We start from the raw sequence: 26,324 nt of genomic DNA, 5'->3' as shown, positions 1-26,324 counted from the left end.
TCACATTTAGGTCTCAGCCTAAATCCCCTCACTTGTAAGGGGCCTTCCCTATACATCTCCTTGAAAGAAACTCTCCCATCATTCTCTACTTCAGCACTCTTAGTTTTCTTCATATCTTGAGTCTGGTAAGATATAATTATTCGGTTCACCTGGTTTTTCTTATAAGTTTTCTCCACAGAATTTATAACTTAACTCCATGAAGGCAAGCCAAGGACCATGTGTCATAGTCACCTCTGTAATCCCAGGATCTATAAAGCTAGGCACAGATTAGGTGTTCATTAAATGTTTGCTGAATGAGGGAAGCGGACTTGGCCCAATGGATAGGGCGTCCGCCTACCACATGGGAGGTCCAAGGTTCAAACCCCAGGCCTCCCTGACCCATGTGGAGCTGGCCCATGTGCAGTGCTGATGTCCGCAAGGAGTGCCCTGCCATACAGGGATGTCCCCCCCACCCCGCAGGGGAGCCCCACGCACAAGGAGAGCCGCCCAGCGCCAAAGAAAGTGCAGCCTGCCCAAGAATGGCACCGCACACACAGAGAGCTGACACAACAAGATGATGCAACAAAAAGAAACACAGATTCCCAATGCCACTGATAAGGATAGAAGCGGTCACAGAAGAACACATAGCGAATGGACACAGAGAGCAGACAACTGGGAGGTGGAAGGGGAGAGAAATAAATAAAAAATAAATCTTAAATGTTTGCTGAATGAGAGGTAAGAGGAAAAACAAACAAACAAACAAAAAGCCCAAAAGCCCCTACAGTGGGAAATAGTCAATAAATCATGATATTTTCATTCAATGACATATGCAGCCATTAACAATGAGATTTAAGAAGATGAAGGAGAATTTTAGGAAACAATGAAAGCACACAGAATATAGCTCTAGAAATGGAGACAGATGCTTCCTGAACAAATTCTATACATTAACCAGCATCCCACCTCCAACATATACAAGCATATTAAAGCTTTGAGAAGTTCTATAGTAAACAAATCCGGTTAACTTTGTTTTGTTTAACCTGTTGCTACTTCAAGTATGCTGTAGTTGGCAAAATACCAACCTAATATTATATTATATGAAAGAGGCTGGCTAAATAAATGCATATGCAGGAGAAACACAGGTATACTGACTCAACATTCGTTATTTTGATTATAGTCAACTCAAATACCTGGGTTAAAGTTGAAAGAAGTACTGGAGGAAGTCACAGATAATCCAAAACACTGGATAAAATAGAACCAACCAAATGTTGCAACAATTTAAAAACCTATGTGTAATTAAAATTATCTTTAGAAAGTAGGAACTATCGATCATTCTACATATATCTAAAAGCGTAAATAATTTTTAGAATCCAGATCCATATCCCTCATTTGAATCCCTTGCTTTGGAATTAAGAATTTTTCAGATTTTATAAGGGCAATGTGGTATATATACCACCAGTTTTATAAACTCCCCGGGGGGGTCGGGAACATACTCCATATGCAATGACTACACAGTCATACTCAGCAGGAGAAATAAAGAACTTTCGTCAGTTCAGGTCAGGTCTTGCCTCCAAATAAACTTAGAAACACTCTGGACGTTGGATTGAGGAATTGAGGACCTCTATTAAAACATTTCATGAGGTGCTTGGGAAAAAAATGGCCAAAAAGTTCTTGTCTGTCAGAACAGCATTATTTGGTGTTTCATCTCCCTCTCTCTTCCCCTGGTCAATCAGAAAAAATAACCCACATTACAAAGACTGAATCCTACCTTTACATTTCTTCCCTCCCTCCCTCTTCTCCTGCCCAAAGCATCCACACTCAAGCCCCAGTGTAGCAACAATGGAAGTCAGAGTCACCCCTGTCTCTCTATGCCACAGGCTTTGCTTTGGACGGGGCTTTTGACAGAAGAAGTGGCAGGATGGGTACTGCAGTGGCTAAGAGACGGGGCTCTGAACTAACCCTAGCTCTTCCTTACCATGTGACCTGGCAAGTTGATTCACTTCCCTGGGCATCACGTTCTGGAGATAAAACAGTATCTACCACAGCGAGTTCTTAGGGGGCACCCTGAGCAAACCCATGCATAATACCCTCAATAAATGATTTAATTACTTTTTCAGCAAGTTAAAAGTCTAACTGTCAAGAAAGAGAGGCACTCACAATAATACAGCACACAATGTTGCATTTACTGATTACTATGTAGTTCTAAACAGAGTTTCTAATAGTCATTGGACATATTCATTCCCCCTGGCAGGTCATGTACTAAAAGCTGGTGATTCCCCAGTGAACAAGACAGATAAAATCTCAGCCCTTTTAGAATTTGACTCCTGACAGTTTTAATCTTTCCACAGATGTATTATTTATATTTTTAACCTATAAAGTGGTTGAGCTCTCCCTGGATAATCAGAGTATCTGATGCCCTAAATGAGGATGACATACAGTAATTTGTAATTTTGCTAATACCTACAAAGTCTTGGCAAAAAAAGGGTCATATACATGAGAGCAAGGTCACATGGCCTTTTGTGACTTTCCTGCTTTCTGCTTCTCCTTTTGAACACTGTGTACTTATGGGGTACCTACCAGCAGAGTTGTTAAGAAGTTGGGTATTTATGGAGGGGTGAGAATGCGAAGTACTCTCCACTATAAACACTGCCCAGAAAAAAAAGACTACAAAATATATACCAAAGTATTAACAGTGGTTATATTTGGGTAATGGCAGAGGAGTGTCCCTTCAGCTGAAGAAAGGAAATCAGCTGGGGACCCTTGTACAAGGTCATGCCCTCTCCCTTGGGCAGTCTGCAGTCAATGGACAGTCCATGCAGACAACTACAGAGATTCCCCATCCCCTTGCCACAATTTGGAACAACTTTGAAGGGCCATTCCAGCTCCAGAGCTTCCAATGGGTCTTTGTTGCACCATAGTTGCTCAGCTTCTTGCAGTTCTGCCCAATCCTGCTTCCCTCATAAATGCTGACTCTGAGAGTCTCCCTAATAAATCTTCTGAACAAAAATCTCCACTTCAATCTTCCTGGGGAACCTGCCCCAAGGCAACTCCCCTTACTCCCTGGGGCTCTGAGAATGCCACTAAGAGTTCACTGTCGTAGACATTAATCAAGGTGCCAGCCTGCCCACTGCCCCTGCTCAACCATATTTTATACCAGGTGACTCCCTCCAACCTTCTTTCCCTGCCACAGCTGACTGGCCCAAAGGTGTGCATCTAGCTTGGAAAGGTGAGGTGGCCTAGTTGGATGGCTTCTCTCTGGACTTTGAAGGAGGACATGGTTTGCAGATTCTAATCATTGAAACACCAACTTGCCCTATCTACTTATCACTTATTCTACCGTTTACCTGTATCTGACTCATTTTTTATTTAAATACATTTTTATGTCTCCATTAAAAATGAAAAACGAACAATGACAGCCACAAAATCATAAGCTGATGTACTAACTATATTTTCCTATGTAAGAAAATAATTATTACATAAACACACTCAGAGACAAAAAACGAGGGAGACTGAAAGTGAGCAAGACAGATACACCTGCACACAGAGATGAGATACAGAAAGAACAAGAAACAATGACCGAGCCAGAGGGGTGCACCAAACCCTCTTGATCACAGGGTCACACACTGGTGTTTGTCCTCTGCAACCACAGGATATACACGAACTGTTTGCCACGTCCTCCAGTCACGCTCCAACAGTCAGGGACACTCTTACCTTGATTTCTACAGGGTCGTTCTGGTGGAAGTTGATTGGTGCAACCCCAGGGACATAGAAGGTGCTTGTTTCACGTGAGAGAGAGAGAAGCAGCAAGGACCATGGCAACCAATCCTGTTTGAAAGAAGAGAGGCTCCAGTTGGAATGGGAGAAAGAGGCGAAAATCATCCTGGGGCAGATAAAGTTGTACCACTTTCATGCCTGTTTTAACTTACCCAGTCTAGTACTCCCCTGAGAAGCCTGGGCACTTGTAAGTACTGCCTCCCAAATGCTCCCAAGAGCGCAACAAGACACGAGTTCTGCACTTTCAGAAAGATGCCACAAAATGAGTCAAGCAATTAACACCAGGGCAAAAGGAAAGACTAAACAGGAGCCACATCTCCCCAATTCTGGATCAACAATCTTTTAAACATTTCATGTTGTCTCTCCAATGTTGCTAGCAGGAAATTAAGCTCCACCATGTTCCGCTAATTCTCATTTCTTTTGAAAGCAGTAAGCTCACTTTGTCAGGAAGGTTCTAACTCACCAAGAGATAAATCTATAAACCTTCTCCAAAACTGCACTGTCCTCATTCCTTCAGTAACAGCCCCACTGGCCTCCTTGCTACCCATTCATCACAGCAAGTCCTCTGGGCCTTTGCCTTTACTGTTCCCTCCACCTAAGTGCCCGTCCCACAGACCCCCGCAGGGTTCCTCTCATCCCTTATTTCATCCAGGTCCCGGTCAAATGCCACTCCTCAGAGAAACCTTCATTGATGCTCCTGTATCAAACAGCATTCTGGGGGTGCTTATGACCCGTTTCTCCATCCTTTTACTCGGCTTTCTCTTCGTGGGCTTATCTACTTGTCATGTATGACATGTATAAGCTTATTTGCATATTATCTGTCCCCCTCCACTTGAATGTGAACTCAGTGGGAGCAGGGACTGCATCTCCACCACCATTAACAGTGCCAGGCACAGAGTAGGCACAGTATCTGCCTACAGAACTGGCCCCCCCCCCCCAAAAAAAAAAAACAGGATAGTAGTTGCCTGGCAATCAAACGCAAGAAAGCAATTTCTGCCTCAAGAAATTCTCCCCATCAATGCTGGCCAAAGCATCACTTTCCCTTTGTTAATAAAAGTTCTTCACCCCCTCAAGTAAATTAGAAGAGCTGCCCCTTTTCTGCCTGATATAAACAAGCAGCTTTGTCGTCCACATACCTGAATCACCCACTCAACTGCATTTCTGCATCTCTCTCCACCCTGTTTACTGCTACTGGTGTTGTATCTGACCTTCATTTTCTCCTCCCCGAAAATGCTCACAGCCTCCTCTGCAGCCCCTCCACCCATCAAACTATCACACATACACACAGGTGATTCTTTCTGAAACTCAGTTTTAAAGGGCATCTGAATCGCTCACTATGGAGGCTTGTTAAAAATGTAGACTCCGCTGCATCTTTACCTGGACCACAAGTTGAGGAAAAACAGCTTTAAAATTTAAAGTTCTGAGCCTGGTGTACTTTTTGTATATCATATATAGCTTGATCAAAGTCTTAAAAGGAGTATGTTCACAGAGTGGTTTTCCCTTGATTTGTTATGAACTTTTATAAGTATCTGCCAGGTGATATTCATGTATGATGTTCACTATAAAATATGAAATAATAGTTGGACCCCAATAAAAACTGAAAATGGCTATTACAACTGTATTGGATTTGGTAATCAGGAGCTCAGCGGAAACAGCAGTGAGAACAGGAAGAAATTACAAGACTAAAAGGAACAGAATTGCCTCATGGGGTAGGATTTGGTGTAGGAAAAGGTATTTTTTTTCTCTTTCTCTTTTTACCTTTTATTTTGGAATAGATTTAGATTTACAAAAGATTTGCAGAAATAATAGAGTTTCCATATATACTTAAACCAGCTTCCCTTCGTGTTAACATCTTATATAACCATGGGTGAATAAGGCTTTTTTTTTAAAAATTATTTTTTATTTATTTTTAAAAGATACATAGATCACACGAAATGTTACATTAAAAAATAAAGGATGGGGGAAGCAGCTGTGGCTCAATCAGAGCTCCCATCTACCATATATGGGAGGCCCTGGCTTCGCGTCCCGGGGCCTCCTTGTGAAGGCAGGCTCACCGGCATGTGGCGGTGCACCACCCGGCAGACGCGTGGAGAGCTGACTCAGCAAAGGTGATGCAACAAAAGGGAGACAAGCAAGAACACAGGAGAGCCTGCAGCGAATGGACACAAAGAGCAGACAGCAAGCAAGCCGCAAGCGGGGAGGGTAAAATAAATACAGACACAGAAGAACGTATAGCAAAATGGACACAGAGAGCAAACAGCACACAAAAAGTCACAAAGGGGGTGGGATAAAAAATATATATATAGGATGAATAAGGCTTTTAAAAACTAACTGGGGGGAAGTGGATTTAGCCCAACGGATAGGGCGTCCGCCTACCACATGGGAGGTCCAAGGTTCAAACCCAGGGCCTCCTGACCCATGTGATGCGCTGGCCCATGCGCAGTGCTGATGTGTGCAAAGAGTGCCCTGATATGCAGGGGTGTCCCCTGCGTAGGGGAGCCCCACGCGCAAGGAGTGTGCCCCGTAAGGAGAGCTGCCCAGTGTGAAAAAAGTGCAGCCTGCCCAGGAATGGCGCCGCACACATGGAGAGCTGGCACAGCAAGATGATGCAACAAAAAGAGATACAGATTCCGGGTGCTGCTGACAAGAATACAAGCATACACAGAAGAACACACAGCAAATGGACACAGAGAGCAGACAACGGGGAGGCAGAAACAGGGAAGGGGAGAAAAATAAATTTTAAAAATAAATCTAAAAAAAAACCCCAAAACTGAGCAGATGTAGCTCAAGTGGTTGAATGCCTGCTTCCCATGTATGAGGTTCTGAGTTCGACCCCCAGTATCTCCTAAAAATAAACAAACACGTGAAAAAAGAAATCTCATTGGGGAGCAGATGGAGCTCAGTGGTGGATTATCTGCTTTGCATGTACGAGGTCCTGGGTTCAATCCCCAGTACCTCCTAACGAAAAAAAAAAAAAGAGTAGCAAACCCTATTGTAGACGATGGACTGCAGTTAATACAATTACAGTTAATACAAGTAACATTACAAGCATAAGAATGTTCTTTCATGAATTACTACAACAAGTGTATAACTACTTACATAAGGTGGTAATAATAGGGTGGTATGTGAGAAAAAAATACACCTAATGTAAATAATGGACAAGATAGAACTCTTTAAATCTTTCATCAATTATTTAGCTACTGTTAAAAAAATAACAACAGTACAATATGAAAAAAAAAAGTGCTATCATCAATAGTAACAAATGTTCCACACCAATTATAGGTGCTGGTGGTGAGTGGTGTACGGGACTCCTGTATTTTATATACAATTATTCTGTAAATGCACAACTTCTCTAATAATATAATAATGATGATGATGATGATGGTGACAAATAAATGACTAGCTTTGGCTCCATCCCAATTAAGATGGTAGAATGAAACACTTCAGGGTTCTGTCCCCTCACTAAAGCTTTGAATATCAAGCAAGAACTGGCAGAAACATCTTTCTCAAAGTGCCAGAAAACAGTTAAAAGACTGCACTAACAGGGAAAGCACCATATCAAGAAAAAGTAACTTAAAAGCAGTGGGACCTGGTGGCGCCCTGGCTGGCAACTTCCTCACCCCTCACATGCCTGTGCTCTGCGGGCAGATCCCTGGTCCCAGCTTCAGAGGGAGCAGAGTAACCTTCATACACATACTGGGAGCATGTATGTCTGCCCAATCTGTCTGGTGGTGGCCTGAGGGACTTGCCATCCCAGGAGTTACACTGCATGTAGAAGGCAGCTCATGGAGCTCTGCTACACTGTGGGAGAGCAGTCCAGATATGCTTCCTGGGGCAAAGGATTGCTGGCTCCAGAACATAAGGTACTTGGGACAAGGAAACTGTTTTCTAGGGCGGAGGGGACATTTGGAACTGTGTAAATGGGGAAATTCTTAGGGCCACACAGGCATGCCAAAGATAAGACATATGCAAAGAAGGGACCAGGCAGGTCCCTATGCTTGAGCCTGGAACTATTCTCTGAACTCATTGTATGAGTAAACCCTAAGAAGAGCAGTCACACAGGTCAGTCTGCAAAGACAGAAAAAGTGTTTTCTTTCTTTCTTTTTTTGCTATCCCCTGGCATTCAAGAAAAGCTCTGTTATAATGCTTGCTGGATACAAGCTTAAGGAACAGACACTTAAGAGTCTAAATATCAGCAATAACACATTAAAATATCAAAATGTCAGGTTTCAACAAAAAGTTATAAAACATAAAAAGAAACATGAAGTGATGGCTCAGGCAAAGGAGAAGTTTAAAGCATCAGAAACCATCAATGACTAGGACCAGACTATTAAAAAATGGTCCTAAATATGTTCAAAGAGCTAAAGGAAACATGGACAAAGAACTAAAGGAAATGCAGAAAATGACAAATGAACACCAAGAGAAGAATATCAATAGAGTTGGAAATTATGAAAAGGAACTAGAGGTAAAGACCACAGTAAAAGAAATTAAAAACTCCTTAAATGGATGCAAGAACAGACTGGAGCTGGCAGAAAAAAAGAACCAGTAAACTTGAAGATGAGAGAATGGAAATCATTCCAAACCTGAGGGGCAGAAGAGGAAAGAATGAAGAGAAGTGAACAAGAGCCTGAGGAACCTGTGAGACCCCGCCAAGTGTATCAACATACACACTGTAGGAATCATTGAAGGAAAAGAGAGAGGGGCAGAGAGAATATTCAAAGAAATAATGGCTGGAAGCTTCCCAAATTTCATAAAAGACATGAATATACACATCCAAGATGCTCAACGAACCCCAAAGAGATACTGCAGAATATTTTAATCAACTGTTGACTGCTAAAGATAGAAACTTCAGAAAGCTGCAAGAGAGAAGCAATATGGCACATACAAGGAAACCTCAGTAAGTTTAAATGCCAATTTCTCATTAGAAACCAGAGGCAAAAAGACAGTGAGATGACACATTTAAAATGCTAAAAGCAAGAAAGTGCCAACCAAGAATTCTATATCTGGCAAAACTATCTTTCAAAAATGAGGGTGAGATTAAGATAATTCCAGGTAAATTAACATTGAAGGAGTTCCTCACCATTAGGCTGGCCCTACAAGAGATGCTTGAAAAGAAAAAACAAGACAACAGATTGAACCCATATGAAGAAATAAAGATCTTTGGCGAGAGCGACAAACTGAGTAAATATAAATGGCAGTACTATTGTATTTTTGGTAACTCCACTTTTTACTTCCTATAGCATCTAATAGTCAAATGTATAAAATGTAATGATAAATCAGTGATTTTGGAGTCATATAAACACATAATTTGTGACAAGAATTACATAAAAGTAGGAGAACAGAGGGGTATTGGAACATAGTTTGTATATACTATTGAAGTTAAATTGATATCAAATGAGATTGTTACAGATTTAGGATACTAAAATTAAGTCCCATGGTAACTACAAAGCAAATATCTGACAATATGCATCTCACAGAGACTGACAGTAAGACTATATTAGGTTATATTACATTAGGGTGCTGGGGCAGGGAGTGAGCAGAAGTAGGGGAATTAGGGAGTTAATGCATAACTGGCATAGGTTTCTGTTTGGGAAGATGGTAACATTTTAGTAAGGGCAGGTTGTGAGGGTACCATAATATTATGAGAGGGATTAATCCCACTGAATGGTATTCTTGGGAGTAGTTGAAATGGGAGAGTTTATGTTGTATATATGCTCCCAACTTAAAAAAAAACAAAACAAAACCAACCTGGAGGACATTATGTTAAGTGAAGCAGGCCAGATGCAAAAGAACAAATACTGTATGACTGTGCTACTATGAACCAAATATATTGGGTAACATATTGTAAGATTCAAGAAATTTTTTTATATGTATCTAGTATATTTAATTGAGGTTTTTATTCAACTATGTTTTCTGTTTATTGTTTATATTTTCAATTATGAAATGCACAAAATAAAGGTTAAAAAAGTAAAAAAAGTGGTGAAAATAGAAAATTTTATGCTGTGTATAATTTATCACAATAAGAAAATTTAAATAAACAAAAAAACAGAAAAAAAAAAGACCAACTAAGGAGACAATGACAATTAAACAAAATAGATGATCCTAGATGGAATCTAGTAAGGGAGGAGAAAAGGCTCAAAGACACATTACTAGGACTGATGAAAAATTGGAATACTACTGTAAACTTTATTGATATTAAATTTCTTGAACCTGATAACTAGTTACATAAGTAAACACCCTTATTCTTAGGAAATGTATATAGCAGTATTAAGTGTCCAGGGAGCATAAAACCAACACTTAAAGTTTCAAGAGATGGATTGAGGTATGGACAGACTGACAGACAGGCAAAGAGATGTACAGATAGAGAAAATGATGGGGCATATGTAGCAAAATATTAAAAATCGGTGGATCTACAGGATAAAAATTGTTTAAAAATCCATGTAACTATACTACACAGTGAACCCTAAGTTAAACCATGGACTTTAATTAAAGTACAATTATAAAAAAGTGCTATCAACAATTGTAATAAATGCTCCACACCAATGCAAGTTATTGGTGGTGGAATGGTGTATAGGAATCTTTCTGTCAACCCAGAACTTCTCTAATAAAGTAAAACAAATATAAAGTAAATAAAATAATAAAATAAGACAAGGGGTTTGTATTGTTTTTGTAACTGTCCCGTACATTTAAAAGTATGTCAAAATGAAAAGTTCAAAAAAATAAATCAGAGTTTAACCAAACTTTTCTTATAACATAGTGTCCACCTTGAGTATCTACCTGCAGCTATGTGCATTATTTAAACCTATTCTTAAGATATGTTTGTTAATTTTAGATCTGAAGACTACCTTTAGTAACATTTATCCTAAACTTTAAGCTTAACTTAAAAAATTGGCTAAAATAAAAAAATGAAAGAGTAAAACATAGGTAAATAATTCAAACAAATGGGTATATCATGAAAAAGAAATCTCCCTCCTATCCAGCTCCCCAGGAATAACTATTAACTTGGAAATCCCTCTAAAGGCATTCTATGCATGTACTAAAGAAAGGGTTTAATGTTACAGGTCTGCTTTGAATAAAACAAAAAATAGATTTTTATTCCTTCTTTCTGAGGAGCGACAGAAAGCTGGTTACGTTACAGCATCTGATTTTCTCTCAATGAGAGGATTTCCTCCACTTTATCAGTTATCTGAAGATTCTGGCCCTCCCTTTTTGGAGCTCTCATTCACCAGTCTGTAGAATGTGAATGCTCATGTAGGAGAAATAATCCCTGCCTCTTCTTTTCCTCTAATTCCTCTTTGGAGCTGAATTTTAATTAACTAGGATATAAGAAAGACAAATCTTGTATTTATGGCATAAACTGTCATTTGGAGTTGTTTTTTAAAAAAAGGAATAAAAAGCCCAACCCTGAATTTTTCAAAAACTATGCAGAAAACAGACAATTCTCACACAAAGATAGACCAACAACCAACCACAAATCAATTTAACTCAGAAGAAGGATAAAGAGATGAAAAATGAAAATGGCTATTCCCATAATATGCTATAATTTTGAACACAACTGATAATACTTAAGTTGGCAACCAAAGTGATTCAGAAGTTCAATTTAGAAATAATGACTAAGCCAAGACAACATTGTCAGATTTGGATATTAAAATGTCTCACTGTCAACTGGAACAACACTTCTGGGGGGCAATTTGGCACTCTGTATGAAAAGCTCCAAAAAAGTATATACTCTTTGACCCTGCAGTTCTATTTTTAGACTCATTCATTACTTACAGTAGCAAAACATTCAATATTAGGGGACTTAGTTAAACTATGGTATTACCATTTATCCATTTATATAGTTATTAAAAATGATGACACAAAGCTATATTTCTTGAGAGGGAATATCCAAGCTTTAGTTCTAGGAAGAAAAAGGAGGATTCCTTTTTTTGTTTTAAGTTACCTTTGGGAAAATGTTTAGAAGGCAAAATGGTTTAACTGAGTGATGGACTTTCTTGTATATCTGTATTTTCTAATTTTTCTTTGAGGACTACATAGTATTTTTACTTATTTAAGAAAAATAACCAAAGAGCCAAAAGAAAATATCACTGTTCTTTGAATACCCAGGGTTAGAGTACTCCTAGGGTGGTATGGAAGGACCTCAGCCTCCCGGCCAGCCCCGAGGTATCTTTCAGCAGTTACCTCCCACCTTTCCTTTCTAAGCCTTCAGGGGACCCGCCAGTGGACCCTGCCTTCAATCAGCAGACTCCCACCAGCTCAGGCCACCTCTAAGCCTTTCCTTAGGCTATTTCTGACACTTTGGACTCTTTTGGGTCCTACCTATCCTTTGAGGTCCAGCTGAAATGTTTCTTCCTTTAAGAACCTTGCTCAGATTCCCACAGGGGGACTTATTCTCTTCCTCCCTTATTTTCCAAGGCACTTTGTAAATATCTTTATGAAGGCACTAGAGGCAAGAGAATAGAAACATTACCCAATACCCAAATGAACTTTCACACCTATACACAAAGATTGTTGCTTACTTATTTGACAGATAACTAAATAAACCTGTACTTGTTTAAGGCCCTGCTATAGCACTTTTCACAGTCATTTAAGTATCTGTCATCTCCTCCACCAGCACTAATCGCCTGTCTAGTTTTGCTGATGGTGTTACTCAATAAATCCTTCCCAAACAAATGAATAATAAACACCAAACAATCTTTGATCTATAAAATTATGAAACCACCCATTTACACACAGATTTAATAAATCCTATACTATTTAATCTTTGCAGTATCCCCTTGAAAATCTAATTAAAAAAAAAAAGTCTAACATTTAAGGATTTTTTTTTTTAAGATTTTTTATTTATTACTCTCCCCTTCTCCCCTGCCCCCCAGTTGTCTGCTGTGTCCATTCGCTGTGTGTTCTTCTGTGACAGCTTCAATTCTTATCAGTGGCACCGGGAATCTGTGTTTCTTTTTGTTGTGTCATCTTGCTGTGTTAGCTCTCCGTGTGTGTGGCGCCATTCCTGGGCAGGCTGCACTTTCTTTCGTGCTAGGCGGCTCTCCTTACGGGGTGCATTCCTTGTGCGTGGGGCTCCCCTATGCAGGGGACATCCCTACATGGCAGGGCACTCCTTGCGCTCATCAGCACTGTGCATGGGCCAGCTCCACATTGGTCAAGGAGACCCAGGGTGTGAACCCTGGACCTCCCACGTGGTAGGTGGATGCCCTATCCATCCATTGGGCCAAGTCTGCTCCCCTTTAAAGAGTTCTTGACATCCCCACCTTCCCAAGGTCCACAGACAGGTTAAGAGTCCTTATGAATCTTTATCATCCCTATACCCTATCTGTATGTCTAGGATAGTGGTTATCAACTAATACCCGGCCTCAACCCAGGTCATTTAAAAGTCAGAATTTCTAAGAGATGGAGTCCCAGGATCAGTATTTTTAAAAGGTCTTTAGATCCTTGCTACTGAAAATGATTTCTCTGGAGAGCAGCACCAGCGTTACTTGGAGGCTCGCTAGAAATATAGACCCTGGCCCCTATCCCAGAACTAGTGAATCAGAATTTAAATTTTAGCAAGATCCTCAGTTAAAGTTTAAGCAGCACTGCTCTGGGTGATCCTAAAGTACAGCCAGGGTCAAAGACCCTGAAGTGTCTATCTTAGATGATGCAACTCCCGTAGAAGATGCTGGGCCTATATTTCTCTTTTACCTGGTATAAAACTACACCCTGACAACCAAATAGGGAGGTAGCTGTCATGTACTAAGGAAAGCACTGAGCTTGGGGCCCCAAAATAAGGGCAGGGAGTTTTAGTCCTATCCCTTAGGTATGCACCTTGGGTGGGCAGCATTGCTGGGTTCTGTGCCTCACTTATTAGGATGGATCCATATGATAGAAGTGGGGATTAAAAGAGAAGATGGATTTGAAAACAATAACCAGTAAAGCACTATCCCTCTGTAAAGTGTTGTTATTTCTTGCTAATCAAAAACATATGGGGGGAAACGGACTTTGGCCCAGTGGTTAGGGCGTCCGTCTACCATATGGGAGGTCCGCGGTTCAAACCCCGGGCCTCCTTGACCTGTGTGGAGCTGGCCATGCGCAGTGCTGATGCGCGCAAGGAGTGCCGTGCCACGCAAGGGTGTCCCCGCGTGGGGGAGCCCCACGCTCAAGGAGTGCGCCCGTGAGGAGAGCCGCCCAGCGTGAAAAGAAAGAGCAGCCTGCCCAGGAATGGCGCCGCCCACACTTCCCGTGCCGCTGACGACAACAGAAGCGGACAAAGAAACAAGACGCAGCGAATAGACACCAAGAACAGACAACCAGGGGAGGGGGGGAAATTAAATAAATAAATAAATCTTTAAAAAAAAAACAAAAACAAAAAAAACATATGGGGATCAGCGGAAGTGGCTCAACTGATAGAGTCCACCTACTATATGGGAGGGTCCAGGGTTCAATACCCAGGGCCTCCTGACCCATGTGGTGAGCAGGTCCAAGTGCAGAGCTGCTGCACACAAGGAGTGCCATGCCATGCAGGGGCGCCCTGCATGGGGGTGCCCCACCTACAAGGAGTGTGCCCTGCAAGGAGAGCCACCCTGCGTTAAAAAAAAGGTGCAGCCCGCCCAGGAGTGGCACCACACACACGGAGAGCTGACGCAGCAAGATGATGCAACAAAAAAAGAGACACAGTTTCCTGGCGCTGCCGAGGGTACAAGCAGACACGGAAGAACACACAGCGAGTGGACACAGAGAGCAGACGATGAGGGTGGGAAGGGGAGAGAAAGAAATAAAATAAATCTTAAAAAAAAAAAACACACAAAAAAACAAACTAAACAAACAAACGTATGGGGAAGCAGATGTGGCTCAAGAGACTGAGTTTCCGCCTACTACATGGGAAGTCCATGGTTTGGTTCCCGGTTCCTCCCAAAGAAGACAGTGAGCTGGCGCAATGGGCAGGCACAGCAAGATGACACAACAAAGAGACACAAGAAGAAAAACATGATGAAAAACACAACAAAGCAGGGAGCAAAGGTTCCTGATGCCTCGTAGAGAAGACGGGCGAGACAGTGAGCTGATGCAACAGGCAGATGCGGCAAGGTGAAACAACAAGAGACACAGGAGGAAGAACATAATGAGAGACACAACAAAGCAGGAAACAGAGGTGGCTTAAGTTATTAGGCACTTTCCTCCCACATCAGAGGTCCTGGTTCAGTTCCCAGTGCCTCCTAAAAGAAACAAAAGACGACGAACAGACACAGCAAGTGCAGACAATGAAGGGGTGGGGAGAAAAAAATAAAATAAATCTTAAAAAAAAACCAACAACACATGTTGGGGAGCGGATATGACTCAAGCAGTTGATTGCCTGCTTCCCACTTGGGAGATCCTGGGTTTGGTTCCCGGTGCCTCCTAAAAACAACAATATCAAAACAAACAACAGGCAAACAGATGAAGGGGCCAACTCAGGGGAGCTGATGTGGCTTGGTTGTTGAGTGCCAACTTCCCACGTATGAGGTCCCAGGTTCAATCTCCAGCCTCGGTACCTAAAAAAAAAACCAGTGTTTCTGAGGAGTGGGTGTAGCTTGGTGGTTGAGTGCCTGCTTCCCATATATGAGGTCCCAGGTTCAATCTCCAGTACCTCCTAAAAACAAAACAAAACAAAACAAAAATTTATGTGTTCTGACTTTCCCTTCAGAAGTCAGACACCTGACTTCTTTGCCTTATCTAAAACGTGATTTGAAGCTGGCGTAGAGGATTACAATCTCCTCTAATGATCAAGCCAATAAAATCTAAGAAATTACTCCAGTTCTACCTTCTTTTGAAGTAGAATCTTCCAATCTTAGCTGAGATACACCATCCTGGGGAACTCAAGAGCTCCCTCAGAACTCAGGTTGCAGAGGAATAAAAAGCAAATCCTGAAAGACTTCAATACACTTTTGTTCCAAAGTCTCAAACCAATGGAGCAAGTACACACACATACACACACAAACAAAAAGACACAGTAACGAGGATAACGCTCACCCTGGTGGGAAAACATCAAAAAAGCAACCAGAAGCCACAGAATCACTAAAGACCTACAAAGTGCACGGCACTATGGCAGACTGGTCTCTTCCTTCCATTTACTGAGTCCCTGCTTTGTGCTAAGCACTTTACAAACACTGATATGCACCATCCTTACAACTACCTCACAACTACAACCATCTAGTGATTTTTTTTTAATGGTACCAGGGCCAGAAAATGAGCCCGGGACCTTGATGTAGGCAGCTGGCACTCAATCAATGAGCCACATCCGCTCCTCTGAGTTGGTTTTTTTGTTTGTTTTGCTTGTTGTTTGTTTTTTGTTTTAAGGAGGCACCGGGGATCAAACCTGAGATCTCCCATGTGGAAAACATACACTCAACTGCTTAAGCCACATCCACTCCCTACCTAGTGATTTCTGTTATCATTTCACAGATTATCACCAGTCAAAGTACAAGCCAAAGATTAAAGAACTTGCTCAAGTTCACCCAACCAGAATGTGGATGAGGGACGTGGACTTGGCCCAGTGGTTAGGGTGTCTGTCTACCACATGGGAGGTCTGTAGTTCAAACCCCGGGCCTCCTTGACCCATGTGGAGTTGGCCCATGCGCAGTGCTGATGCGCGCAAGGAGTGCCCTGCCAAGCAGGGGTGTCCCCGCGTAGGGGAGCCCCAAGTGCAAGGAGTGTGCCCCGTAAGGAGAGCCGCCCAGCGTGAAAGTAAGTTCAGCCTGCCCAGGAATGGCGCCGCACACACCGAGAGCTGACACAGCAAGATGACACAACAAAAAGAAACACAGATTCCCGTGCCTCTGACAACAACAGAAGTGGACAAAGAAGACACAGCAAATAGACACAGAGAACAGACAACTGGGGCGGGAGGGGGGAAGGGGAGAGAAATAAATAAAAATAAATAAAATCTTTAAAAAAAAAAGAATGTGGATGAATAGGTATACTCTTTTCAGGCAGGCGAGCTGCATTATAAGATGAGGGGCACAAAATGATGATGTTAGTTACAACAGCAGAAAACATTTACTGAAAACTGATTATGTGCCAGGAACAGTTCTAGGTTCTTTCATGCAGTAATTCAATTAATCTTCACAATAATTCTATGAGGCACAAATTATCCTCATTTCACAGGTAAGGAAACCAAGGCCCAAAAAGGTGACATTATTTGCTTAAGGTTACAAAGCTAGTAACCTTAGCCAGGATTTGTACCCAGGTAGTTTGACCCCCAAAGTCCATGCTCTTACCAGTACAGAAATTAATGTAAGACTGTGCCAGCCTTACATTATGTACACACACAAGGAGCTTTCAGCAGTTGGGAGATGGAGAGATGTTATCAACCAATCACAAAACTACGACCCAGATGCTATGAGCATGTTGGGAAGTACACAGGAGGAGCAACATACCAGGTCTTGGGGGAGGGGTACAGATCTAATAACTCTAGTCTATTCTAAAGCCTGAAGGAAGAGGAGAGGGAAGGGAGAAGAATCAGTATTTCAGAAAGAGAAAATAACAGACATGAAGGCCTGAAGGCAATTATAAAGAGTTTCTGGCAAGTGAAGTGTAGGCTCAAAATTTAATCCCCTGGACACTCTGAAAAAATGCAGATTCTGTATCAGCAGATCTGGGGTGGGGCCTAAGATTCTGCATTTGTAGCAAGCTCCCAGGAGACGGTATTTCTGATCCATGACTCATCCTGTGAGTAGCAAACACAAACAGATCTGAGAGACAAAAGCCTAGAACACAGGTGAGGGAAACCTCACACAAAAGCCACACTGAGGAATATGGGCTTTGTCCTCAGTGCATTGGGAAGACACTGAAGAATTTTAAACAGGAAAGTGGTACAACTATATCTGCAGCTTAAAGCCGTGTGTGTGTGAGTGTGTGTGTGTGTTGGGAGGAGGGAGAGTATGCAACACATTTCTGTTCTAGAGACATCAAGATAGGTAGGTGTCTAGGGAAGTGGATGTACCTCAGTTGTTGAGATTGTGCTTTCCATGTATGAGGTCCTGGGTTCAACCCCCGTTAACTCCAAAAAAATACGAAAATTTAAAAAGATAGTTGTCTAGACGGTGGAAGATGGATTGTGGTTAACAGAACAAATAAGATAACATTCTCTCATGAACTACAGCAAATATATAATACTAATACAGAGTGTTAGTAATCGGGTGGGTTGGTGGGAAAATACATCAAATGTAAGATATTGGCTACAGTTAGTTAATATTTTGATAATGCTCTTTCATAGTCTGTAACAAACGTTTTACAACAACACAAAGTTTTGGTGGTGGGGTATGATGAGATGCATGTTTGTTTGCAACTTTTACTATACACTTGTTTATATACGTTCATGTATGAATGATATACTTTAATAGAAATTTTAAAATATAAAAAGATAGTTATCTAGATTTGATACCTAAAATAAGGATAAATGAAGTCACTTTTAAGTTCTTGCTCAAGTGTGAAGAAAAGCAGCAGCTGAGTGGGGATCAGAATAGTAAGCAGTGGTTCTCAAATTTGTTAAAACAGATTCCTGGCTCCCACACTTTCAGAATGTCTTCGTTCAGTATGTCTGGGGCAGGATCCGAGATTTTGCATTTCTAACAAGTTCCTAAGAGATGCTAATACTGCTAGTCCCAGATCACACATGCCTCCAATCTCTCAATCTGTTTGTGTTTGCTATTCAAAGGATAGTCCACGGAAACACTATTCGGCAACAAAGACATGAGTTCAAATTCCAAACAACTACTTTCCGGCTGTGTGACCTGGGGCAAGTTTTTTATTAACTCTTTGAGCCTCAGATTTATTATTTGTAAAATAAGGAAAATAATACCTCATGGTAGGGTGATGGGAGTGGGGATTAAATCAAGTACATTAAGTACTTGGCACATCATAGGTGCTTGATAAAGTAAAGTGGCCTTGTTCTGGATTGCACTGGAAGGAAGAAACAATGAGTACCTTGCAAGGAGGGAAATGGGGGCTCAATCTAAGGAAGCGTCTAACAAGAGAGCCATTCAGCCAAGGAAAGGATATCAACTTGAGCCACTGAGACAGAAGCAGGTGACCATGGGAGGAGGCAGCAGGTAATATTCCTGCCCTAGTGAGGAGGGTAAGCCAGAGCCTTATGACCTCCCTTGAAATTCAAGAAATTTATGATTCCCTTGAAAATAAGGGACAGTCCATCAACCTAAGCAACCTAACGGTAGAAAAAACAAGGCAAAGTTTTCACTCAAAGCTGAATTTGATAAACACATTGAAAGAAGCTTAGGGATAAATCCAGGAGTCCAAAGAGGGGAAGTGACATATACTGGTCACTTAACAAGTTATCTCCAGAGTAAAGAAAGTCCACTTACGCCATATCTGGTCCTGTGAATGATCAGAGGTCTGTCACTTGGGTGGGAGCCATGTTCAGGGGCAATTTAAGGTCATTAACAGAGATGTTAAAAGAAGATCAGTGCTACCACAGATTCCAATGCTTTTTGTCTCCCTTGACCATCCCTCTCCAATTCTTTGTCTCCCTTGTCCTTTCCCCAATCCAATGTGTTTCCTCTAATAAATCACTGTAGTCAGTTTGACATTTATCATTTGCTTCAGGATTATTTTGAAAAGAGAATAATGAAGGCAGACTAGTTCTACTAAATAGTAAAATATATTAGAGAACTATCCAAACTGGTACTTGAGAGGACAGGAAAGAATTGAAAGTACAAACTGAAATAGTAGAAGTATTAGAAGAAAATATGGATGCAATTTTAAATAATTTTGACATGGAAAACCTTACAAGAATGAAACAAAACCCAGAAGCTGTAAAGGATGAAAATTTAAAAATATATACCATTAGGAAAGTAAAAAGACAGTTAAGTAAAATATTTACACACCCAGCAAGGGACTAATTTCTTCAATATGCAAAGAGCTCTTACAAACCAATCAAGGACAGATAACCCCAAAGAATATGAATGGGCAATTAAAAAATAAAGAAAAAAGCTCAAATGGCCAAATACAAAAAGATGCTCAACATCATCCAGAATTTTAAAAATGCAAATTAAAATAATGGCATCTCTTTTTTTTTACCTATGAGAATCATTAAATTTTCAAAAGTCTGATTACACTAATAGGGGTAAACTGGGACAGTCTTTGAGGACGCCAATTTAGCAATATATATTTATGTTTTTGTTCTTGTTTTTAGCAGGTACCAGTGATTGAACCCAGGACCCTGTACATGCAAAGCAGGCGCTCAACCACTGAGCTACACCTGCTCTCCTAGCAATATATATTTAAATGGGAGGCAGAACTATTTGCCCGTATAAATTATTGTGGTTAAAAAAAAAAAAAGCGCAAGATGTACAACAGTAACACACTGTACAAATACACAATAGTATGTATAACACATACATAGTAACATATACACAATAGTATAATATTTGTCTAAATAAATTTTTAAAAAGCATGTACCAAAGCCAGACAAAGATATCATAAGAAAAGGAAAGTACAGGGAAGTGGACTTGGCCCAGTGGTTAGGGTATCCACCTACCACATAGGAGGTCCGTGGTTCAAACCCTGGGCCTCCTTGACCCGTGTGGAGCTGGCCCATGCACAGTGCTGATGCGCGCAAGGACTGCCCTGCCATGCAGGGGTGTCTCCGCGTAGGGGAGCTCCATGAGCAAGGAGTGCGCCCCGTAAGGAGAGTCGCCCGGCGCGACAGAAAGTGCAGCCTGCCTAAGAATGGCGCCGCCCACACGGAGAGCTGACACAACAAGATGACGCAACAAAAAGAAACACAGATTCCCGTGCTGCTGACAACAGAAGTGGACAAAGAAGACGATGCAGCAAATAGACACAGAGAACAGACAACCTGGGTGGGGGTGGGGTTACGGGGAAGAGGAGAGAAATAAATAAATTTTTTTTTAAAGTTTAAAAAAAAAAAAGAAAAGTACAGATCAATAACAATCATGAACACAGATGGTAAAATCCTTAACAAAAATTAGCGAATTGAATCCAGCAACACATAAAAAGGTTATGTACCATCAACAAGTGGGGTTTATCACAGGAATGCAGTATTGGTTTAATGTCTGAAAATCAATTAACATTATATACCATATTAACAGAGAAAAACCATATACAATCATCTCAATGGATGTAGAAAAAGCACTTGACAAAATCCAACACCCATTCATAATAAAAACTTTAAACAAACTTTCTCAAATGGATTAAAAGCATGTATGAAAACCCAATGGTGAAAGAGTGAATGCTTTCTCCCTAAGATCTTGAATAAACAAGTGCACTAAAGCAAATTAATTAATTAAAGACAACCAGACTGGAAAGAGTAAATTTTCCTTTATTTGCAGATCACATGATTTGTATATAGAAAATCCTAAGGAACCCACAAAACAACTACCAGAACTAAGTAACAAGTTGAGCAAGGTCACAGAATATAAAATCAATATACAAAAATCAACTGTATTTCTCACACTAGCAACAGACAATCCAAACCACTTACAATAGCATGAAAAAGAATAAAATATTTAGGAATCAACTTTTAAAAATGACTTGAATATTGAAAATTATAGAACATTGCTAAGATAAATGAAAGGTCTACATAATTGGAGACACACTGTATGTTCATGGATTGCAAGAATCAATATTGTTAGAATGGCACTTCTACCCAAGTTGTTCCAAAGAATTAAGCAATATCTATCAAAATTCCAGGAGGTTTTTTTGGTAGAATCTGACAAGGTGATCCTAACAATGTATACAGAAGTACAAAGGCCCCGCTCCCCCCAAAATCCAAACAACTTTAAAAAAGAACAAAATTGGAGGATTTATACTACCCAACCTCTAAACATATTATAAAGCTACAATAACCATGAGTATGGTCAAGTTAAAAAAAAAAGAGTGTGGTAAAAATAGGTATATAGTCAATGTAACACAACTAGAGAGTGTAGATATAAATCCTTACATTTACAGTAAATTGATTTTCAACAAAGATGTGAAGGTAATTCAATAGGGAAATGACAGTTTTTTTTAAACAGATGGTGCCTGGAAAATTGGGTATCCATATGCAAAAGGAACCTCACGCCATTTGCAAAAATTAATTCAAAATGGATCAAAGATCTAAATATAAAGGCTAAAACTATAAAACTTCTGGAAGAAAAGAGAAAATCTTCATGAGCTTGGGTTAGGCAAAGAAGTTTAAATATAATACACATTTAATAAAATTAATAAAGATTTGATAAATGGTTCTCATAAAAATTTAAAACTTTCATGCTTTAAAAGATCCCATTAAGAAAACGAAAGAAAAAGAAAAAAGAAAATGAAAAGAGAAGCCAGACAGGGAGAAAAATCTTTGCAAACCACATATCTGATAAGGAACCTGTATGGGTAATCAACACATGAAAAGATGTTCAACATCATTAGTCATTAGGAAACACAAATCAAAACCACAGAGAGGTACCAATGAGGTACCATTACATACCTGCTAGAATGGCTGAACTCAAAACAGACACTAACAAGTGTTGATGAGGATGGGGAGAAACTGGAACCCTCATATATTATTGGTGGGAATGTAAAATGGAACAACCACTTTGGAAAACAGTTTGGCAGTTTCTTATAAAGTTAAACATAAACTTATCACACTATCCAGCCATTCTAATAATAGGCATTTACCCCCCTAAAAGAGAAATATATATCCATACAATGACTTGTGCACAAATATTCATAGCTGCTTTAAACACAATAGTTCAAAACTACAAACAATCCAAATGTCCATCAACTGGTGAAATAAATGAAATGTAGTGTATCCATACAATAGAATACTATTCAGCAATAAAAGAGAATGAACTACCAGTATGCGTTACAACACAAATGAACCTCAAAAACATTATGCTAAGTGAAAGAAGCGAGATGCAAATTTATACAAAATGCCCAGAAGAGACAAATCTATAGAGACAGAAAGCAGATCAGTGGTCAGCTGGTTATAGGAGTAGCAAATGACTGCAAGCAAGCATAAGGAAACTTGCTGGAGTGATGGAAATGTTCTAAAACATTCTATCATTGTGGTGACGGTTGTACAAGTTTAACATTTACTAAAACTCACTGAATTGTACTCCTACAATGGTTGATTTTATGGCGTTAAATTATACCTCAATAAACCTGGAGGAAGAAGAAGGAGACAGAGACAGAGACGGAGATGGAGAAGGAGAAGGAGAGGAAGAAGAAAGAATAACCACCTAGGTGTAAGGTGTGGGGAAGTACAGATGAAACAAGTTTGGCAATATATTGATAATTGTTGAATTGGGTGATGGGTAACATTTCTTTTACTTTGCTGTATGTTGGGAATTTTTTATAAGAAAAAGTTAGAAGGGATTCTGGCACCAGGTATATGTGTAGGCAGAGTAGATCAGCAATTTTTAGCCTTGTGGGTGGTATCACAAACTCCTCTTGAGAATCTTATGGACCTCCTTCCAGACAAAAACGCTCATTACACTATATATGGCATATGATTCTTGGGGAATAGAGGCTCTAGAAGATCATGGGCCCTGATAAGACCCCTGAACTGGATGCCATTCCAACTTTTGGTGATTCAATGACAACTAACAGCGTGACAGAGGCTGTTTGACCCACAGTGCATTTCTGTAAGGAAGCTGAGCAGTAGCAAAGTACCTGCCTCTTGGGAAACTCCATTGTATCTTCCTTTAATTTTTAATTGGTGATCACAGTCACTCCCATCTGAGGCTCAGTGTGAAAAATCAGTTTTTTAGACTGAACCTCAGTCTGAAAAATGCAAACATTTTTGCACGTTCAGAGCTGTGAAAGGAGTGGGAATCCTAAGAAATGTGAATCAGCCCATTCAATGTTATTTTGTTTTACGTGGTTTCCAGGTCACAAGATGCAAAGGCAACATGTCAAGGAATAAGGTGGTAGCAATCTAGAACCCCATTGTGCTGTAATCTAATACCCCATCACTGGCAAAGATATGAGTGACCCAGAAAGTTATAAAACCCTAGATCCAAGAATCAAGGTCTTTCCCTTCCTGTCTATTTTATTCTTGAAGTCTGGTATGCAGAAAAATATCACAAAAAGCCCAAGAAAAGGCTTCTAGGATTAAAAAGTACCTCTTGCCCCACAAAAACTTGCCCCACCCAACTTGAAAGGTGTGAACAAGTAACTTCTACCAAAGAAAATAGGAAGTTCTCCCTGAGAACAGCAAACTATTTCATTCACTCACATTTCTTGATGGCCAGAGGTTAACCTTTTCTTTTCTGGAACCCCTCTGCCTTGCAGTCTCCTTTCCCACAAAACAGCATCACCTAGTGATACAGTCTGGTCAGTCTGAACAGCCCCTTTGTGGTTTCTGTTCCATACCTTTCCTGCTGTAAAAGCAGCACCTTCCTTAACATAAATTAGATTAAAGAACACATGAGGGAAGTGGACTTGGCTCAATGGTTAGAGCGTCCGCCTACCACACCGGAGGTCTACGGTTCAAACCCAGGACCTCCTTGACCCGTGTGGACCCAGTGCAAAAGAAAGTTTAGCCTGCCCAGGAGTGGCGCTGCACGCACAGAGAGCTGATGCAGCAAGATGACGCAACAAAAAGAGACACAGATTTCCTGTGCCGCTGTCAAGAATAGAAGTGGACAAAGAAGAACACACAGCAATGGACAAAGAGAACAGACAACTGGGATTGGGGGAGGGGCGGAAGGGAAAAAAAAAGTGAGAGTAAATTGCTCCCAAGACTAACCAAAAATAAAAATAAAAAAATAAAAAGGCTTTTGGGCAGTTTGCCAACAGTTAGTCAGTTAAAGGTGCCTAAGAATTCAACTACACATGCATGACTTTAGCTAATGATAGCTAAAGACCAACTACCCCATGGAGCTAAACTCACATAGCAAAAAAAAAAAAACAGAACCAAATTAGCCACAGGAGGCTCTGAAAGTATAGCCTTTATTTTAGAGCTCAGAAATATAGAACAGCTGGTGAGCAGGGACACATAAAGAAGGCTAAAAAATTGTTATTTGGGGATAGAGACAAACTTCAGCAGGCTGTGAAAGTCCAAGTAGAACTAAAAACTACCTTCACAAAACAACAGGCAACCTGGCCTTGAGACCAGAGAAAGGTAGTGATGAAACATAAATGCAGGGACCTTCCCTTAACCCCTTGGATACTTATAAAAGAACTTTCTGCTGGTCCAACCAATAGCCTTAGTCCTGCAAGACTTCAATCCTTGAAGTGGAAAAGGGTACTAAAAGTTATCCTTCAACTGAAATGCATTATGTATGAATATATATGTACATGTATTATGTAAATAGAATCCCCCCCCCGAAGTCAGGTAGCATAGACAAGACAAACCTTTAATGGCTTTTATTTTTAGGTACTGGGGCTAGGGATTGAACCTGGAACCTTGTATGTGGGAAGCAAGTGCTCAACCACTAAGCCACATCAGCTCACCTGAGTTTGTTTTTTTGTTTGTTTGCTTGTTGTTTTTTGTTTTGTTTTGTTTTTAGAAGGCACTAGGGGGAAGTGCACTTGGCCCAGTGGTTAGGGCGTCTGTCTACCACATGGGAGGTCCGTGGTTCAAACCCCGGGCCTCCCTGACCTGTGTGGAACTGGCCCACGCGCAGTGCTGATGCGCGCAAGGAGTACCATGCCATGCAGGTGTGTCCCCGCGTGGGGGAGCCCCATGCGCAAGGAGTGCACCCCGTAAGGAGAGCTACCCAGCACAAAAGAAATTTCAGCCTGCCCAGGAATGGCGCCACACACACGGAGAGCTGACACACATGATGACCTAACAAAGGAACAGATTCCCATGCCGCTGACAACAACAGAAGTGGACAAAGAAGAACACACAGCAAACAGACACAAAGAACAGACAACTGGGACAGGGGGAGAGGGGGAAATAAATAAATATTAAAAAAAATTTTTTTTAATTAAAAAAAAGAAGGCACTAGGAATCAAACCCAGGACCTCCCATGTGGGAAGGAGGCTGCTTGAGCCACATCCGCTCCCTTTAATGACTTTTGAATCAGAATGTCAGAATAGAGAAACCTTCATATAAAGGCCTTTTATTCAGGGATTGCAAATTCAACCACCTAGAAAGGCCAAGCAAGTGACCTAAAATAGTAAAGCAGTTTGGGAGTAAAACAAGGAGATGAAAGGAAAATGGGAAATTGGGCCCTACATGCCTATCCTCCTGATGGGGACCTAAATTTTCAAGTGCATTTGGAAATCTAGATTTTTCAAATGTGAAATCTCCCAATTATTAAATGTTGGCAACAAACTGAAAATGTTAAGAAGTACCAGTCAAAAAAAACAAAACTAAATGCAACAAAACCCAAGTCCATGTCAACATGCAGTAGTCCATCGACTGCCAATCTGCAGTATCTTATCTACTTCAACCAGAAACCAAGACACTAAAAGGTCATGTGATTTGCTAATGGCCCCAGATTCCCTTCGAAACTGGCTTAAGATTTTTGTTTCAATTCATGATTTGATTTTGTTTTTTAGGAACTGCTAACAGCAGTTTGAACATCAGAATTTCAAAACCTGGAAGGTCTGTTGGCTCAGTGCTCGAGGTATATGTGAGAAATCAT

At 40.7% G+C, this 26,324-nt stretch overlaps 1 protein-coding gene across 2 annotated transcripts in view; it reads right to left on the bottom strand.

The window, feature by feature from the left end:
• TM9SF4 (transmembrane 9 superfamily member 4) overlaps positions 1–26,324 on the bottom strand; it is a 59,194-nt gene that overhangs the window by 27,486 nt on the left and 5,384 nt on the right. For both annotated transcript variants that reach the window (XM_058286872.2, XM_058286873.2), the window contains exon 2: positions 3,688–3,801. In XM_058286872.2, coding sequence (XP_058142855.1) covers positions 3,688–3,801 — 114 coding nt within the window. The remainder of the gene's footprint in view (positions 1–3,687; positions 3,802–26,324) is intronic.

Source organism: Dasypus novemcinctus, chromosome 24 (genome assembly GCF_030445035.2).
Source record: "Dasypus novemcinctus isolate mDasNov1 chromosome 24, mDasNov1.1.hap2, whole genome shotgun sequence".
In the NCBI taxonomy this organism is placed as follows: Eukaryota; Metazoa; Chordata; class Mammalia; order Cingulata; family Dasypodidae; genus Dasypus; species Dasypus novemcinctus.
Note: the sequence above shows the minus strand (reverse complement) of the source record. Positions and strands in the feature narration are given on the sequence as shown.